The 19,348-nt window shown below is 41.2% G+C and overlaps 1 protein-coding gene across 1 annotated transcript in view; it reads right to left on the reverse strand.

Moving 5' to 3' along the window:
• Positions 1–562: 562 nt before the first annotated feature.
• Positions 563–19,348, reverse strand: part of Scd5 (stearoyl-CoA desaturase 5) — a 136,856-nt gene continuing 118,070 nt past the window's right edge. The window contains exons 4-5 of the mRNA XM_076864046.2: positions 5,413–5,645; positions 563–753 (exon numbers count right to left, since the gene is read on the reverse strand). Coding sequence (XP_076720161.2) covers positions 563–753; positions 5,413–5,645 — 424 coding nt within the window. The remainder of the gene's footprint in view (positions 754–5,412; positions 5,646–19,348) is intronic.

Here is a 19,348-nt window from a genome sequence, read left to right on the forward strand (position 1 = left end):
AGGGGGGAAAAGAGCCATTTCCATTATCCTCATTTTTTAAAGTTTTTTAATCTCTTACATTAACAATCCAAAAAACAAAAATAAAAAGCACACAGACACAGTATTTACAAAAAAGGAACACTTTTCTGTTACTGTGAAGACCCCTCTTTTGTCTTCTACCCCACCTCTCTGTCCTTTAGATGGTATGTTTAAAAGCAATACTGGGTTAATTGGTAGAAAATAAAACAAATACTCTCTCGGATCACACTGAAAGAGTTAAATATCTATCCTGCCAGGGTTAACATCATGTACAAGCACATAACAATGTCTATATGACACATTGTAGCTACAGCGAAGAAATCACATGTTCACATTCTAATGTTAAATCATGATCCTAATATTGACTAAAAATTTTTTTTGTCAATAGTTAGAGTTGACATCATTTTGAGAAAACAAGAAATTCCCACATCACATAGATCCCATTCCTTCCCCATCCTCCACCTGCCTCCTACGACCCACGAACAAGGGACCCGCAGTGATAAGAGCCGTGAGCCGAGGCAGAGGTGGGGACGCTGTTCCAGATTCAGCCGCTGCCATCTCCAGACTTGGCTTTCCGAGCCTCAATCATGGCCTTGGTGGCCCGTTTGCGGTCAGTGGCCAGCCCCAGCAAGCACATGAAGTCAATGAACCAGGTGGTCGGGTTGAAATTTAAGCCAAATTCACTCGCAGAGTAATCAAAGGGAAAAGTGTGATGGTAATTGTGGAAACCTTCACCTGGAAGACAAAGAGAGCCTTTGACATAACTCCACCACCTCCTCTCTGTACTGATTTCTCTGTTGGTGGTGTATTACCGAAAAACCAATAGTGTATACACTAATAGTGTCATATTTGTACATGCACATGACAAAATTTAATCAATCTCATTCCCCAGATCCTTTCTTTTCCTTCCTCTTCTTTGCCCCCCTGATCTGTTTGGCTATTTTACTGATTCTATTATTATTATTATTTAGTGTATTTAATTAATACATTATAATTATATCAGTGGGATTGATACAAGGACATAGCATAATTGGGTAGATTATATTACCCAGTATTTCCCCCATGTCTTCCCCTCCTCCCTCCCTCTCCATCGCCTTCCCTTATTTCATGAGATCCCCTTTTTAAAAAAATTCTCTCTCTAGCTTCTGCATATGGGAGAAAATATTCAACCCTTGACTTTCTGAGTCTGGCTTATTTCATTTAGCACAATGTTCTCCAGTTCTATCCACTAACCAGTGACTAACATAATTTCTTTTCTTTTTCTTTTTTGCACTGCTAGGAATCAAGCCCAGGGCCACAGGAATGCCAGGCAAGCTCTCTGCCACTGAGCCACATCCCCAGCAAATGATATATTTCATTCTTTATGACTGAATAAAACCCATTGTATATAATACCACATTTGTGTATATATACCACTCTCAGTTATGGGCACCTACTTGCATAGATTTTTGTATCACCCCTTTTTTGTGAGGGTGGTACTAAAGATTGAACCCAACGGTGCTTTACGTCTGACTTAGCTATCCAGTCCTTTAATTTCTTATTTTTATTTCTTGTTTTTTTTTTTCAGATAGGGTCTTCCTAAGTTGCTGAGGGTCTTGCTAAACTGTTAAGGCTGGCCTTGAACTTGCAGTCCTCCTGCCTTAGCCTCCTAAGTCACCAGGATGAGAAGATATGCCACTGTGCCAGGCTATCACCCATTTTTTTTGAGGGTCATCATGTATAAGACATTATGTCAGGCTCTGTGTTCAGCCCTCAAGAACATTTTCTCAGTTGGTTAGATTCAGTGTGGACAGAAAATAATGCCATTAATTATCAGCATAAAATCACAGGATTAATTTCCTGTGTGAATTGTGGATATGATAGTAAAGACTTCAAGCTGGACTTCTCAAGCTAAATGCTAAGTGGCTGATAACAGATCATCATTTTGACATGTTTATAAAAGAAAAAGAGTCTCTGTGGACTGGAGTGATGACAGCAAGACTTCTTGGGAGAGCCTGGAGGAGGCGAATCAGAATTATTCAGATAAGTAAATTAAGGAGTTAGATCTTTAAATATCCAAAATCAGATAGGCGGTGGCACATGCCTATAATCTCCAGATACTGAGGCAGGAGGATTGCAAGTTCAAAACCAGGCTCAGCAACTTAGCAAGGCCTTAAGCAACTCTGTAAGACTCTGTCTCAAAATAAAAAATAAAAAGGGGTGGGGAAGTTGCTCAGTGGTTAAGCGTCCCTGGGTTCAAACCCTGGTACCAAAAAAAAAAAAAAAAAAAAAATCTCAAACCTATCCATATATTATTTTCCCTCTCCCAATGAGTTGCTTTCCTCCCTTACCATTTTTTCAAAAATATGTTCATGAAAGGTATGAGGGCTTATCCAAATTGATTCTTTATATTTCTTTTGTTTAGTTTTTAAATTGACAAAATATATATGTATCATACAAACATGTTTTGAAATATGTATATATACTGTGGAATCACTAGATTCAGCTAATTAACATGTCACCTTTCATACTTATTTTTTATGGTAAGAATGCTTAAAATCTATTTTCAGCAATTTTTTATACCTTGTTTTATTTATTTTTATGTGGTGCTAAGGATCGAACCCAGGGCCTTGCAGGTGCTAGACGATCGCTCTACCGCTGAGCTACAATCCCAGCCCTATTTTCAGCAATTTTTAAAACACAATATATTGTTATTAACTATGGTCACCATATTGTACAATAGATCAATTATTTCTTGCATCTAACTGGAATTTTGTATATTCTAACCAATACTCTCAGCTTCCTTGTCACCCCACCCTGGTCACCACCATTTGACTCTACTTCTATGAGTTCAGCTTTTTTAGATTTCACATTTGAGATCATGCAGTATTTGTCTTTCTGTGCCTGGCTTTGATCGCTTAGCACAGTGTCCTCCAGGTTCATCCAGACTGTCACACATGATAGGATTTCCTTTTCTGAGACTAAAGAATATTCCATTGTGGATATATTCCACATTTACAAAATGCATGTTCTTTATCCATTCATCCATGGATGAACATTGAGGTTGATTTTATACCTTGGCTATTGTGAACAATGTTTCAATCAGCACAGAAATCTCTCTTTCAACATTGTCATTTCGTTTTCTTTGGATACATACCAAGCTGTGGGATTCCTGAGTCAGATCAGATGGGAGTTTGATTTTCACTTTTTTGAGGAACCTCCATACTGTTTTCTATAATGGCTGCACTAACTTACAGTCCCACCAACAGTGGGCAAAGGTTTCCTCTTCTCCACATCTTCCCCAGGGCTGGTGATCTTTTGTCTTTTTGCTAATAGTCACTCTAACAGTGGAAGTGATATCTCATTCTGATTTATATTTGCACTTCTCTGATGATTAATTAATTTTATAAAATTACCTTAATTTTATAAAATGACTTTATTAAGATATAGTTCACATACCATGTAATTCACCCTTTAAAACTATCCATTGGAAGGCTTTTAGTATATTCACAGAGCTGTGCATCCATCACCACAGTGAATTTTATAACATTTCTATTACTCCCAGAGATATGCCCACACTTCCTTGTAGTCTCCTCAACCTCTTCCCAATCCCTCCCAGCTTACTTTCTCTCTGCATAATTTGCCTGTACTGGACATTTTATATAAATGAAGTCATACAACATGTAGTCCTTTGTGACTGGCTTCTTTTACTTAGCATATTCTTAACATGATCTCATTGCTGAGTAGTATTTCATTGTATGGATACGCTGCATTGCATTTAGCTGATGGACATTTGGGTTCCTCTCCACTTTTTAGCTACTATAAATAATATTGTCAGCATTCATATACAAATTTTTGTGCAGGCATATGTTTTCATTTCTCTTGGGTATAAAATTGGGGAGTGGAGTCACCAGGTGCTGTTTTCAAGTGTTTGAAGAATGCCACACTCTGCCCTTACTTCTTGAGTGGGTACTGGTTCTCCTCTGATCATACTGGAAGAAGGGACTCCACTTTACAATCAGTCCATCACGTGGACTCATCTGTGGTCTGCAGTTTTCTTTTTTACTTTAGCTCTTTCTTTCCCTTTCCCTTCACTTGCATCATTTTGGGTGTTTTCTGTGGAGTACAGTACGATACACTCCCTGCTCTGCTGGACAATGAAATGCAACACAAGCCTTCCAAGGACCTTTATGAAGCAAACCTCCTGGGAGTCCAGCATTGGCCTGGACAGACTTAACACCACTGTCCAGCTCTGCAGGTTCCCGGCCCATCTATTCATATATAAGATATGATGGTTCGTCTTATCCCCACTTCTGGATGTGGCGCCCCTCATTGTGGTCCTCCGAAGATAAGGGGTGAGAGAAAAAGAAGGCCATGGGGGGGGAGGGGCAGGAAACACTTCCTCTTTTAATTCCAAGACCCGATTCTAACTTCTCATCCAGCTGCTAGCACAAGTCGACAAAATCTTTAGGATCCCTGAGGTCTTCACAAATAGATGACTAGTAGAATGAAATAGTGGCAGAAACTCATCCCTGAGTGGCACAGAGATGGTTCCTGTCTAGCAGTAGGAATCTCCCTTCCTGGGTTGATCTCTGTGTTCAGGACAGTCTGAGTTGCTTCTGTAAAGAAGTAGTTAATATTTATGAATCACTGTGTGCCAGGCACAGGGCCACGTGTGTCTTACCAGGTATCAACTCCTATTAGCCTCACACCCCTGAGCTAACTGCTATGAGCATCCCCATTTTAAAATGCAGATGTACAGAAGGGACAAGTAACGCACCTAAGCCCATAAGGCTAACAACAAAAGCCACAGCACAGAAGGCTGATTTCATGCTAAGCCGCTAAGCACCATTCTAAACACTAGGTATTAACTCATCTGACTCTCCAATGAACCCCGGAGGAGGTAAGGGCTATTATTATCCTTACTTTACAGATAAGGACATCAAATGTAGGGGAGCCAGATCACTTGCCCAGAAAATAAGTGGAGGATCCAGGACTTGACCAAACTCACATGACTCCATTAGCCTAGCTCTTAAGCATTTTGTCGTCCCTGGAGAGTCCATGTCTCCTTTCTTCCCATCTCTGTTTGAAGCCCCCTTTTCCTGCCACATGATTGGACAGTCAAGGCTAGAGTGGCCAGGGAAGTTTGAGAGAAAAGTCAGCTGCTGCTTCTTCTTTAGGAAAACTTCTGTAGTAAAAATAAATAACTACTATTTATTGATCACCTATTATGTAGCAGGCACTGCACCAAGCAATTTATGTATTCCTGTAAATCAGAGAAATCACATGTGTTTGCAAGAGCCAGGATTCTAAGGTCAAAGCTCAAGTTCACTCCACTCCACTCCTTCTCTTTACAGATCCCATAAAACCACTGAAATGTCATTCTCCCTGTGGACTTTCAAATCCCCTACTCACCAATGGCGCCCAGAGTGACAAGTGGGTTCTGTCGAGGGCTGACGTGCTTGTCATAGGGCCGGTTTCCATACATGTGGGCAGCACTGTTGACCAGCCAGGTGCCATTGAGGGAGATTGTGTAACGGAGGATGGCAGCCAAGAAATAGGAATTCCACAGACTCTCTCCCCAGATGTACCAGGGCACCACCGTGGGGAACACAAAGCACATGAGCACCACGGTGATCTTATAGTACCTATGAGGGAGGACACCATGTTATTATTAGGCACCCACGGAGATTGACGGAGGTGGGAATAGGCTGAAAAAGTTCCTGGGGTTGGGGGGGGGGGACAACCACAAAGGACCTCTGCCAGTCAGCACCTTCAGCTCTTTCTGTATAAGGAAAGCCTTGTTGTGTGTCACCCTCTGTGCAAGGCCACAAACCCAAATACACACAAAGGTTAGGCAGGTAACAGAGTTTTGAGACATGTAGAATACTATAGCAAATGGTCAGCCTTGTAGTGTACTTCTGAAGAATTTCAATGTTGAGTAAAACACTGAAACATTGTACTTGCCAGACCATATATCTTGGAGGTCCAGTAATCCTACAAGCCACCAGTTTGAGACAGCTCCTAGAGATTTCTTTCATCAGCCAATCAACCTGATAGTCGGGTTTTCTTGAATAATTTCAAGAACTTAGTATTTCTTGAATAATTTTAAGTGCATGATTCTGTACTGTTTGGTAAAAAAGGTAGATAAATTTGCACTTAAAAAAAGTTCTCTCTCCATCAGAGATTATATTTCAAAGTAACATAAAAAATAAACAATGAATGTAGATACAAGTGTGGTCACATAGAAAGTAATCATTAAAAGCAAACCTTGGGCTGGTTGCAGTGGCGCATGCCTGGAATCCCAGTGGCTGAGGCAGGAGGATTGTGAGTTCAAAACCAGCCTCAGCAAAAGTGAGGTGCTAAGCAACTCAGTGAGACCCTGTCTCTAAATAAAAGTACAAAATCGGGCTGGGATGTGGCTCAATGGTCAAGTTCAATCCCCGGTACCCGCCCCTACCACCAAAAAAAAAAAAAAAAAAAAAAAAAAAGCAAACCTTGAGCTGGGGATATAGCTCATTTGGTAGAGTTCTTGCTTCACATGCATAAGGCCCTGGGTTCAATCCCCAGCATCAACAAAAAAGAAAAAGAAAAAGAAAAAAAAAGAAAGAAAGAAATGCAAACCTTTGCTCTTTAGATTTTTGGCCTGAGTATCTAGCAAACAATTACTAAGAACTTACTACATGGCAGAGCTATTCTGATTCCTTTACATGTTATTGATTCATTCAATTTCAATAAAAACTCTTTGAGGAAGGGATCAACATCATTCCCATTTTACAGATGAGGCAACTGAGAAAGAGAAAGCTTATACACTTGGCTTTAAGTCACAAGACTAATGACAGTAGAACTAAAATTCAAGTCCAGGCAGAATCATGACAGAGACAATCAATCATGCCCTCCTGGCAAATGAAATGACATCCATACCTGCGCTTTGGAGATTGCTAGCTGTACCTAGGTGTTGGTTCCCATGATAATTATGCTTATTGGGCAACATATTAATTCATCAGCACCCATTTTTCAATCACTTAGGATATAGGATGGCTGCATTTTAGTGGCAAGTGGGCACCCAGGAAGTCAGAGGGGTGAGCTATAGTTAGAGGAGCCAAGACAACAAAACGACTTGTCCTAGAGTGGGCTCCCTGGAGCCACACGCAGAAGGTTTTTGGGAGCACTCTTCAGACATATCTGTAAAGAAGGGGGCAGAGCAGCATGGGGCTCAGGGAGAAGGTCGCTCAGGATGAGTTCTGAGGATCTGATGGGGCACTCTGGGATGGGTCACCTAGGGAGTTGTGTCAAAATGAAGATGTCCCCACAGCCTTCAATCATTGGCCTCCGGGTGGCCCTGGGTGGGAGAGCTCTTGGGCAAGGGCGATTTCCAGAGAGGACTGCAGAGGCAGGTGGGCGCATGAGCTGCAGTGGGCATGGATGGGAGCAGGGGGCGGGCATGAGACCCCATACTGGCCAAGAGCCTGGGAACTGGGCGCCAGCAGGTGAAGAGGCAGGGGTCTGAAGGGAACACAGAAGAGGTACCAGAGCCAGGGGGTGCTGCTCCTCCTCCTTTATACCTCTGGGGAGGAGAGAGAGCAGCTGAGTGCAGCCAACAGAAGGCATTCTGCTACCCCAGCAGCTTCTTCCTCTCCCTCCACTCTCTTGGTTACAACCCAGAACTTTTAAAGGAGCCTCTTCCTGGTCCTATTCTCACCTTGAGAAGAAGGCAAAAGAAAGCACATGCCCTGAGGGCTTGCTCTGTGTGGGGCAGTGGGCTAAGAGTGTCATGGGCTGGAGACAGACACCCTCCAGCCATCAAGACCCTGAGGCTTGGGGAGGTACCACAGCTTCCCCAGCCAGAGGCCAGGCCTCCTCTGGCTCCCCGCCCTGCCCTAGGCCTTCTCTATCTGACTGCAGCTGCCCCATAGGACTCAGGCCCTGCCCCTGCCTTCTCCCCCTGAAATATTTAAGGAGCCACCTGCAGGCCTTGGCTCTGGTTCTAGAAGCTCAACTCCACTGGGTCCCAGTGGAGGGAGAGAGCCTGGCTTCTTAAGTGTGAGAGGGAAAAAAAAAAAAAAAAAATCATGGGCTTCAACTGCTACATAACCACTTCCTCAAAAAAGAAGTTCTTAAAAAACAAAACAAAACAGAAAGAACAAAAAAGCACTGTCTTCCTTCCAACAAAGCTGCAGCAGGTCAAATTACAGAACTGTTCTCCAATTGTTCTTCCTAGTAGTTGGCTGAGATTGCTCCTGTAGGTTCAGGAGAAGGGAAGGAGGAAGGAATGTTTAGAGGTAGGTGAGTCTGAGTAGGACACCAACCAGTGTGATGAGTCTTCCAGAGAAAATGGTTTATAAGTTCTCCCTGACCATTTCCAAAAGACTCTGCAAATCTTTCCCATGTAGCCGAGTAGCCCTTCCTCCCATACACCAAGATTCTCCAGCAGCTGGTCTCTATTTAATCATGGTCACAGCCTCTGTGCCTCTGAACAAGCCCTAGGGTGACTCCCCAGTTTCCTTGCTCAATATCTGTACGCCTTTGCCAAATTCCACAAAGTCTTCCAGCACCGAATCCTTCCTCATTTAAAACCCTTCCTTTCTTCAACTGGTGGAAGGGAGCAGGGCTAGAGAGGGCCTGCTGGTATTCTCCTGCCTGTTTGCGATTTTTTTTTGTTTTTTTTTTTTTTATGTTGTAAAGCACGGCACGACATTTAACTACCCATTAGGCCATTTCCTAGCTATGTGACCTTCAGCGGATTATTTAATTGTGCTGAGCCTCAGATTTCTCTTCCATAAAATGCTGTACTAACAAATTTATTAAGTGGTCACCATGTGCCAGGCTCTTCCCTACCACGGAGGTACGAAGTGAACTCAACACAAGAATCTCTCCCCTTATGGAGCAGGGGTGTTCTGGTAGAGAGCTGTTAATCTGACATTCCGATAGGAAAGACACAATAAACATTACAAATAAACAAGACCAAGAGCATATTCGTGGTAAGTACTAAGAGAAAGTAGAAAAGGAGAATATGATATATCAAGGGCAGGTACTGTAATTTGAAATAGGACATCTAGGGAAGGCCTCACAGATACTCTGTTTTTTGTTTTTTGGGTTTTTTTTTGGTAAAGGCTTGAAGGAAGTGAAAAGTTAGCCATGTGGCTAAGTAAGACAGGGGAAACCACAAATACAAAGGCCCTGAAGATATTCAGTGGAACAGCAGGAGAGCTGGGGCCAGAGCAGTTGAATTGGTAGGAGAGTTGCAAGAGATTAAGTGACAGGAATAATGAATGGGGGACCAAGTGTGGAAAGCCATATAGGAGGCCATGCAATAATCTAGGGAAGGGAGTATGGTGGCCTGAACCAAGAGAGTAAAGGGGAGGGGGATGGTCAGATTTTGGATGTATTCAAAAACAGAGTGACAGTACTTGTTAAAAGGCTTGATATTGGAGACAAGGGGTGGAGTTGAGGAGGACACCAGGGATGGAGATGCCATTGGCTGAATTGGGGCGAATGGAGAAGGAGGTGGTTTGAAGTGGCATAGGAGAGCTCAGCCTCAGGTATGGTAAATGGGAGATGCTTGCTGCCCCTTCAAAACAGGAATGCCAAGAAAGGGATGTTAAGATACAGAGCTGGAGTTTAGAGGTGACAGGAATAGCCACTCTCACACATTTTCTCATTTGAGTTCCACAACAGCCCCAAGAAGTGATTTTTATCACCTCTCTTTTGCAGGAACTTCGGAGAGGTCCAGAAAAGGACTGAGTCTTTCCCATGGCCAGACCAGTACAGAGCGCTGCTAAGCCTCAGAATGAGTTCTTAATCTCTGATTATCTGCTGCCTGTAAGTAAAACCTGGTTGACACATCTGGCCAACCCGGAACAGGTCACCAGAGAGATGTAAACTTACCCAATATTATTTAAGATTGCCAAAAAGTGGAACAACTCAAGGGTCCACCAATAAATGAATGGTAAACAAAATGTTGTCCATGTATACAATAGAATATTATTCAGCCATTAGGAATGAAATTTTAATGTGCACCATAACGTGGATGGACTTTGAAAACATTATTATTAGTAATATAAATCAGACACACAAGGAAACACATTTACAGGAGGTAACTAGAATAGGCAAATTTGGAGACAGAAATGAGAACAGAAGTTAGGGCAAGCTGGTAGGAGGGATGAGAGGGGAAATTATTGTTTAATGGATACAGAATTTTTATAAGAATAATTAAAGTTTCAGGTAGAGTACAGATGGTTATCATGGAAGTACTTAATGCCACAGAACAGCACACTCATGAATGGTTATAGTGATAAATATCGTTATGTTTATTTTAGCACAATAAAAATAAAATTATGAAGAAATATTTTCCTCAACAATAAAAAGAGCATAAGGGCAGAGATGGTTCCTGTTTTTCTCCAATGATACCCTGTCTTGCTGCAACATCTGTGGCTTTGTTGGGAAGAAGCCTGAGTAACCAAGTTGATCCTTTAGGCTGATGGAGCAGAGGACAGAAAGGTCCTTGAATATGCTGATAAGACCCCACACTGCGCGGCCAGTTTTGAGGTTGCTTTATCCGCATGCCTTACCTGGCAATGCAGAGCATTTCCCCTTGTTCAAGACAGTTGAGTCAAGATTTTCTGAGGAGTAGCCAAAACCATTGTAGTACACTAGAGTGGATACTGTGGTGTGTCACCCAGATCCTCTGTTAGGATGAAAGATCTTCATCTTCCAGTTCCTGGTAGTGTAACCTCTCGTAGAGAAAGAGCCACAGTGTCCCAGGTCCTGACCCTCCCCCAGTGACAGCATCCAGTGACTGACAGTTGAGGGATGCAGTCCACGGCCTGGGCCTAGCCTCCAAAGAGTTGGCTGATGCCTCCATGGAGACCGATGAGAACCCAGCTTCTTCCCTTGCCTGTTCCTGCTTGTACCCCTTCTTCCACAGGTGTTGACCCTAAGAACCCTCCTCAGTTAGCTTCCTACAATCTTCCTACAAACCTCAGAGCCAGCTTGTGGGGTGGCCAGCCCTGTGATATGGATACACCACTGCACCAGCCAAGTTCCTCTGGAAGCCAGACTCCAGATTCTAGCAGAGAGCCTCCCATGCCGAAGGAGCTCCTAACCCTCTGTGGAATAACTAAGTAAATGATAGTTGGTTAATAAATGACGACTTCTCAGCTTTTCAAGAAAATAAAAAACACTAAAATGATTTCAGTAAGTCAAAGAGATAAAATGCCAAGATTTCAAAAAGAGAGAGAAAGAGAAAGAGAGATTGAGAGAGAGAGAGAGAGAGAGAGAGAGAGAGAGAGAGAGAGAGAGGGAGGGAGAACCACATAATAAATGTATAATCTACTTTTGGATTCTGTATGAGATGCTTATCTCTTGGGTTGGTTCCAAAGTAGGATTAGGTACACAAAATAAAGCCAACAATCTGATTAAAGGTATTCTCTTCAGGACCCAACCCCCAGATTTCATTATGAGACTTCCTACTCCTCGTTTAAAGGAACAATTTCTGATCATGAGCTAGGTCATTCTCCATCCTGCCAAATATGGTAACTCTAAAAGGTTTGGTTTGGGATGTGAGAAGCTTCATCTCTGTCTTTCTAAGACTCTGGGACAGGTAACGAATATTCTCAAGGAAGAGAAAGAAAGGGATAAGGACAAGAGCCAGGGGTGGTGGGTATGGATCAAGGAATTAACCATTAAGTCGAGTTTGAAAACAGAGACCCACATGTCTTAGCTAGAAACACAAAAGCAAAAGCACTAAAACTACCTTCCAGGTAATTCAAGAGCAGCTTTCTGTGGCTGGAAGGTGACACCATTTTAGGACAGGCATATACTACATGTTGAAACCTCTCCACTTCCACCTCCTCATAGTCCCTCAGCACACCAATAACACAACTGGGAAGATGTTTCTCAGCATTTAGGTCAGGACAAGGAGTCCATTTTTACACAAAGGCCATCTCACTCAACAATGCCCAACCCAAGCTCTCCTAGGCAAGCACAGATGTGGGTCCTAACCTTTCAACTTCTCCAACTCTTTGAGGACTATCCTCATTCCAATAAACTGGATCACAACAAAAAGAACGGAAATCTTGAAAAGAGCCTTGAAACCAAAAAATCGTTCCATGTGGAAGAAAAAATTGGGAACTTCTTTCTTCATCTTTTTTTCCCAAATCAGATGTGATAAGTACCTCAAAACTCTCATTTCTCTTTAGATGAAAAAGAAATTGCTGTTCTTGGTCTTCAAGCATTTTCCTACTGCTTGGCTGATCCTAAGCACAGCAGTCCTGAGCTGGTGGTGTGTGAGACCTTGAGAGCGAAATCTATCAGAGCATGCAGGAAGGGGAGCGACTCTGGGCAGGGGGCAGCCTGAGGAAATGTGAAAAGCAGCAAACACCTCAACGGGTGAGAAAGATGCTGCAGCCCCATAAGTGTGCTATAATGATGAGCAATGAGCTGTCACTAGCATCTTGATTAAACATGCTTAAGTTTTGTGATTTCACTTAAAACCTCACCAGAAATTCATCTCCCTTCAATTTCTGCATCTTGTAGGAGACCAGAAAAAATAATGTGGATGCTTACTAAACATTTATTTAGAGGATAAATGATATGGCCTGGCAGTTTATAAATGGATGGAACATTCTCTCCCCTCCACTGCCCCGCCCCAGCATCACCCACAGGGAGGTGGAATACGTGATGCATTTAGATGCAGAGGTGAAAATGGAAGCCCATTTATGGAGAAGCTCTCTGGAGTTTTGCAGAAAACCTTCTAGACTCTTTGAATTGCTTAAACTGAAAAATGGCTTTGTCTCTTCCTGTGTGCAAGTATCTTTTGTTTTGTCTTATTTTTGAGGTTTTTTAAAAACTGTTTTAGTTGTCAATGGTTGGTTTATTTATTTATTTATTTATTTATTTATTTATTTATAGGTGGTGCTGAGGATTGAACCCAGGGCCTCACTCATGCCAGGCAAATGTTCTACCACTGAGTCACAACTCTAGCCCTGTGCAGGTGTCTTTAAGTGAAAGCATTCATGATGGCTATGTTCTGAAAGTTGTGATCAGACTACTCCAGACACAGCTCTGACCTCAATTAGTCCTGACATCACTTCTTCCTGCTCCATGACACGCATCCCTGTAGAAGAAAACCTTTTAATGGGACTAGCTGATGCAAAACCTGCATCTTCTAGATGCATCTTCTTTCCAGTGCAGGAAGGCAAGGTGGTAAACCACTGCTTCACAAAAAGCATCTTCTTTGGTCCCTTGCAATGCAATAGGGAAATGACATAGTTTTATTTTCTGTCTGCCTTTGGCTTTATTTATAAGCTTTTGAGGTCTGAATGCAGAGGTTATTTGCATCCACCCATCTGAGTTTATCTTTGCGCAAACAATTTGCACTAATTCACTAAGCAGTGAATCCAAAAGTAAACACAATTATTTTAGAATTTTAACACAAAAAGCATTATTTCTACCTCATTAACAAAGAAGGGCTTGAAGAAAATACCCAAGCATGCTAATTATCAAGACTGGTGTGAAGAAGTGTGGACAGCAAATTCTTTGAAGGCAGGGCTTTTCCATAGTTACTTGTATGCAAAATGATCACCCACAGAGTAGGTGCCCCATGAGCAGCAGAACTCTTGATATGCACCAAAAGGAATTGAGGGTAAGGATCATTTGTATTCAGCAAAAGCAGTCAGGTAAATCCTCCTTCCTTGTTAGAGCTTCTCTAGTTCTCTCAGTAGAAATCAAAGTTGATGAGATAGGGTGTCATTATGAGTCTCTCTCTCTCTCTCTCTCTTTTTCTCTGTCCTCCCTCCCTTTCACGCTCCTCCTTCCCTTCCTCACAACATTCGTTATTCTCAACAAACAGACTAACTCCTGATGATATGTGGCATACAGCAACTAAAATGACAAAATCATTCTCAAAATTATTATTACTTTTTTAAATTAAATAATATTTTAAATAAAATTATATTATTATATTATTGATAAATATATTATTAATAAATAATATATATTTATTAATATATATTTAGGTCAGGACAAGGAGTCCATTTTTACATCAAAGGCCATACATATTAATATATATTAATAAATAATATATTTATTAATATATTAAACATTATATTATATATATTAATAAATATATTATATTATTAATAAATATCATTAAAAATAATATTTTAAATAAAAATAATTTTAAATAAAATTAAATAATGAAATTATTATTTACTTTCAAAGTGGTTGCATTTCCACTTTTTGCTGCTTAAAACTTCATTCCACTTTCACCCTCCCTCTCTGAATGAACAGATCACTGCAGGAGAAAACAGAACCACTTTTCTTAATCTGGGACCTATGAAACTGAATACAATGCATTTCCACGTTTGGGGAGCTCAAAACCCACAGCTTTTTTTTTTTTTTTTTTTTTATTGGTTGTTCAAAACATTACAAAGCTCTTGACATATCATATTTCATACATTAGATTCAAGTGGGTTATGAACTCCCATTTTTACCCCAAATACGGATTGCAGAATCACATCAGTTACACCTCCACATTTTTGGTCACTAATATGGCATCATGTAAAAACCCACAGCTCTCGTTAGATTCTCAGAGATATTCAATCTCCAAAGGGATGAAAGCCTAACATGTGCACAGTAGGGTAACTACTTTTTTAAAAAAAAAAATGTTGATATGTTGTTTAACTGTGATTTTCTTCATTTTACTTCAGAATCTGGCCTTGGATTTAAGTAACAAAATTTAATTCAGTTAGAGGAATGGTCCTTTAAAAAACTGAAATGGTCATTTCTAATTCTTTTGGTAGCAAAATTTTAAAAAGAATGACAGTGACACTAGTTAGCAGTGTGTATGCATGTGCTCCTCTGATCAATTTAGCTTACATGTGTACGGTTCTCACATGGACAGGATTGTTGTCAGCTGACAGAGTACAACCCTCCACCCCCAAGCAAAGGAGCAACTGAATTCCAAAACCCTATCCGCAGCCAACCAGGCACTTTGAGGGAAAAGAGCCAATGAAGTCATTTGAGCCACCTTCTTGATCAATATCCACTGCGGAGGCTGAATTGATTAGGTAGGTGGGTCATTGCTTTTGTTGATGGCAAGAGTGAACAAGCTGGTTGATAAAACACAACTGCTACATTTCACATGTAAAAGACAGGACCCTTGTGTACAACACATGCTTCTAAAGATCACACAGTTTCCATTCCTGTCTGTGTTCAGGCTGCATTGTCTTTCCAAAGCTCTCCAGGCCTTTAAAAATCACCTCAAGTTCAAATTGATTTCTTCCAGAAAGCCTACTCTGATAGATCTGCTCTCAGCTGTGATTACTGCATTATTCAACATCCCTTCAGTACAACTATGTTGTAAAAACTCAAAAAGACAATTATTTTAGACAGCTGAGTTTTCCTGTTAGTTGAGGGTGTAACAGTGGACCCTTCACCTTCTGAATATAGTCCTCATTGCTCTAAGGTTTATTTAAAAAAATTTTTTTTTCTCTCTTCTCCCCTCTCCCCCTCCCTAACAAGATTAGGGAGACAGTGTTATCTTTTCTTCCCCTAGTTAATTGCCCTCGAACACACCCACTACAGGAATGAAATGCCTGCTGAGGATCTGGGAAGTGAATATTTCCCAAATTAACAAGAGAATCCTAATATGGCATCAGGGCGCCCTGGGACCCCCTACTAGAATGTAACCCTTGAAGAATTTCTTTAAAACCTCCCTGTCCCTCCAGATTGGGAGAGTCACAGATCTGAGATAGGAGTGCCCTGTGCTTCTCCTTTGCTATCAAAGCAATAAAACTTCTTTTTCCTTTTTCTCAAAACTGTGTCCTCATTAATAAATTGGCATTGATTGGCATTGGGGACAGGGATGGAGCTTTTGGTTACAAGGGTTTACATGTACAATTACTTAAAGTTTGTGTGTGTGTGTAAATAAATCATTACCCATTTTTCCGCCTTCCTAATCAGAGTTTATGAAACAGAACTTGACCTTCCTGATGGTGACGAGAGTCTTAGGTTGGGTTCCTCAGAAGGTAAGGCATGAGGCAAAAGGTTATGTGCTACTATTCTATCAAAGGAGCTCAGTCCCAGAGAAACAGGAGTGGGAGGCAGGGAAGGCAGGGACAGGAGCCGATGTTATTGACATCTCAGTCTGGCAGAATCTTTTTCCATGAGTCAACATAGGCAACTATGTGTCAGAATTTTCCTTCTAGATACCAGCTGCCACTTCCCATCTCCACTGCCAACACTCCCCCACACAAACTTCTAGGTTGCAAATGGAGGTGTTATGCAGTGTTTCTGGCTCCAAGACCCACAGAAGTCCCAGGGCAGGAGGCATATGTGGCGCAGGTGCCATAGAGGTGAGCCTACTGGAAGTAGAGAGCGGTTCAAAACAAAGACCAAAAGCCAGGACGAAAGAGGTCAGAAGGATCTACAGAGGTACCTAACAGGTGTCTCATATAGTGAGAGTGACTTTCAGAAACATGGGGATGTGCCCTGTGTTTTGCTGTACTATCTAATGAGGTATGAAGAGTTCTGGTCTCAACTAAGTCACTATTTGACTCAGACTACTGCGGACAAGGAAATGTGGGGGACAGGGAATAGCAGGTTGGATATCAGGTACCCAAACACAATAAAAATAATAAGTGTAAAGCTATACCTTAGCTTTACACTTAGCTTTTTAGACTTTTGTGGTTTCAAGAGAGTAAGTTCTAGCTCACAATATATATTCATAAAATTGTTCAGAAAACATGCATATTTTATGAAGAACTAGAAGATAGGTGATGGAAGGCTTAAACACAGAGTAATGATAAGGAGATGGAAAAGTCAACTTGATCAGTATATTGTATGTACTGAAATATCATACTGTACCCTACACTTATGTGCTGAATTGTACATACGTAAAGAACAGTATCTGGTGCATAGTAAGTTCTCGATACACAGAAACTAAAATGATAGTGTAATAGGAATCATAAAAAATAACAAATGGAGTATTAGAATTTAGAATATTGTTATTCTAAAATAAGATGTAGACTTACACTTAGCTTTTCAGACTTTTGTGTTTTCAAGAGCAAAAGGATTCTAAATGAGCACCTGAAGGAAGTCACCTGTGAGCAAATGTTTTGCCTATTTATATGCAAGGCAGTGTCAGCTCAGAGTTACCCAGGGAAGTATAGGAGGTGGGGACACAGGCAGGTGCTGGTGACAATAGAAAGAGGCCTCCAGTAATCATCCTTTTTCTAACAACCTGGACCTATAGTTTCAATACAGCTGATAGTAGGTGCAGGTAATAATGAGGAAAGGCACACAGGGCACAAGAATACATATGCATATTTGCATATTAAATAGAGCTCTTTACAGTTTTAAAAATCTCTCCCTGCCTGGGCACATGTATTAGGAGGCATTTCCTATTTCTGTTCCTTTTTCTTTGGAAACACTTGACCTTTAGAATCCAAAAATCCCTTCACCATTTGGGATTCTGACTCTTTAACACCCTATTCTTGCCCTTAAGTTTGGTTATTACAGTTACATGGGATGTGTTGCTCTCAATCCATTAGAGCAAATATATTGACTGGAGGTAAGTGAAATTTTTCATTATCACAAAAATCCAACTTCTTAGTTGGGCAGAATTTGAAAGTGTCTGTCTGTGTGTGTGTGTGTGTGTGTGTGTGTGTGTGTGTGTATGCACATGTGTGCATGGGAGAAGGAGGAAGAGAGAGAGAGAGAGAGAGAGAGAGAGAGAGAGAGAGAGAGAGGGAGAGGTTGGGGGGAGAGAGATATAAATAAATAGGCTTTCAAATTCTGTCCAACTAAGAACTATATTTTTTTCTCTAAATCTCTTGATAGTAATTATTTTTGTCTTCTTTGACATGGAAGACAGACCAGAGTAGGCTTAAAAGAGAAAGCCATGAACTATACACATCAGTTGAGTCCATGAGCATATTCTGACAAATCACATTATTTCAGCATGGATTCCTGTTATCTGTGTGACAGATTTGTTATTGTTTTATAGGAAAATAGGCAATGTGCAAAGTAAGTCACTTGTACAGGGAGCCAGTCCAAAGCCAACTTCTGACAAGGATTATCCTTAGCTGGTAAGTTGACAGCGATTTCTTTGGTTTCTTGTTCAGTGGGAATTTGTCCCTTTCAATCTTTGTAATTTTAGTATTTTAGACTAAGAATTTGATTCCAGGAAGGGAATTCACCTAAGTTCCCTTTGATTTTTTTAAAAAATTTTGTTTTATTGGTTCTTCTTGTTATACATGACAATTAATTTTTTAAAAATTTCTGAACTGTGAAAGCATTTCTTTAAGAAAAGCAGGGCGGGAAGAAGGTGAACTTTCCATTCTCAAGTCTGAATCCCATCGAACATCTAGACAGTGGTCCTCCACTGGGAGCCACCTGCCTCCTGCCAGCATGACTTGGGACATTCTCTGCAGGTTGGTCACCCCCAGTGGCATCCCACAACTTGTCTGGGCAGCTCAACAGTTCCTGCTGTCCACCTAGGATATCTAAGGCCGTCAGGCCAGGTGTCTGGGCATCTACTCACTGTCCCTCTCACCACTGGTGGTAAAAGTTCAATGATTCCTGTTGACAATGACAATAAAAATGATAGGTTGTAACGAAATAAACCAAACACGAAACACGTAAGACCTAGAGGACTGTAAACACTTAGTAAAATAGATAAAAGAGGTCTTGACAGAGGAATGGACTTGTTCCTAAAGGAAAATAGTGAGAGGGTCTTCTCCTGCCAGTTACTAAGGACCAACTTCCAATGCAGACTTCTTCAAGGACCTCCAACCTCATCTCCTGGTGGTGAGTTCCCTCAGCTCCTAATAGAATCACCCACCACATTATCACTTTCATATGTAGACTTGGAGGTCTCTGGCTATTTCCTAAGTGTGCACCTCTTCTTCCCAATTCTTTTTTTCCACTTTGTACCTTCCATACCCCTTAGTACATAAATGCCTCTACTTTTAAGCTTTCCATATAAAAAAGTTCACAGGTATGAAAAACAAAGGTAGACAGAGGCATCCATGCTGCCCTGGAACAGCAGATGGAATGAGCAGCCATAAGAGTTATCCAGCCACACACTGTTGGTTAGTCAGGGCTTGATAGCTGGGCTTATACGAAGACAAAGATGTCCTATGAACATCAGTCACATCATCAGTTCAAAAAGTATAAAAGTAGCAAGTGTCTGTAACACTGCTAAAAAGAGGGGCATGATGAAGATGGAAAGAAAAGGAGAAATAGTTTTCTAAAATTGAAAGGCATGAAGGAATGCCAAGTGTTCCAGGGTGCACAGCAGGAAGAATTCTGAAGGTCAGAGCGCAAGTAATGATCAAAAGGGAAG

This window comes from Callospermophilus lateralis, chromosome 8 (assembly GCF_048772815.1).
Source record: "Callospermophilus lateralis isolate mCalLat2 chromosome 8, mCalLat2.hap1, whole genome shotgun sequence".
Taxonomy (NCBI): Eukaryota; Metazoa; Chordata; class Mammalia; order Rodentia; family Sciuridae; genus Callospermophilus; species Callospermophilus lateralis.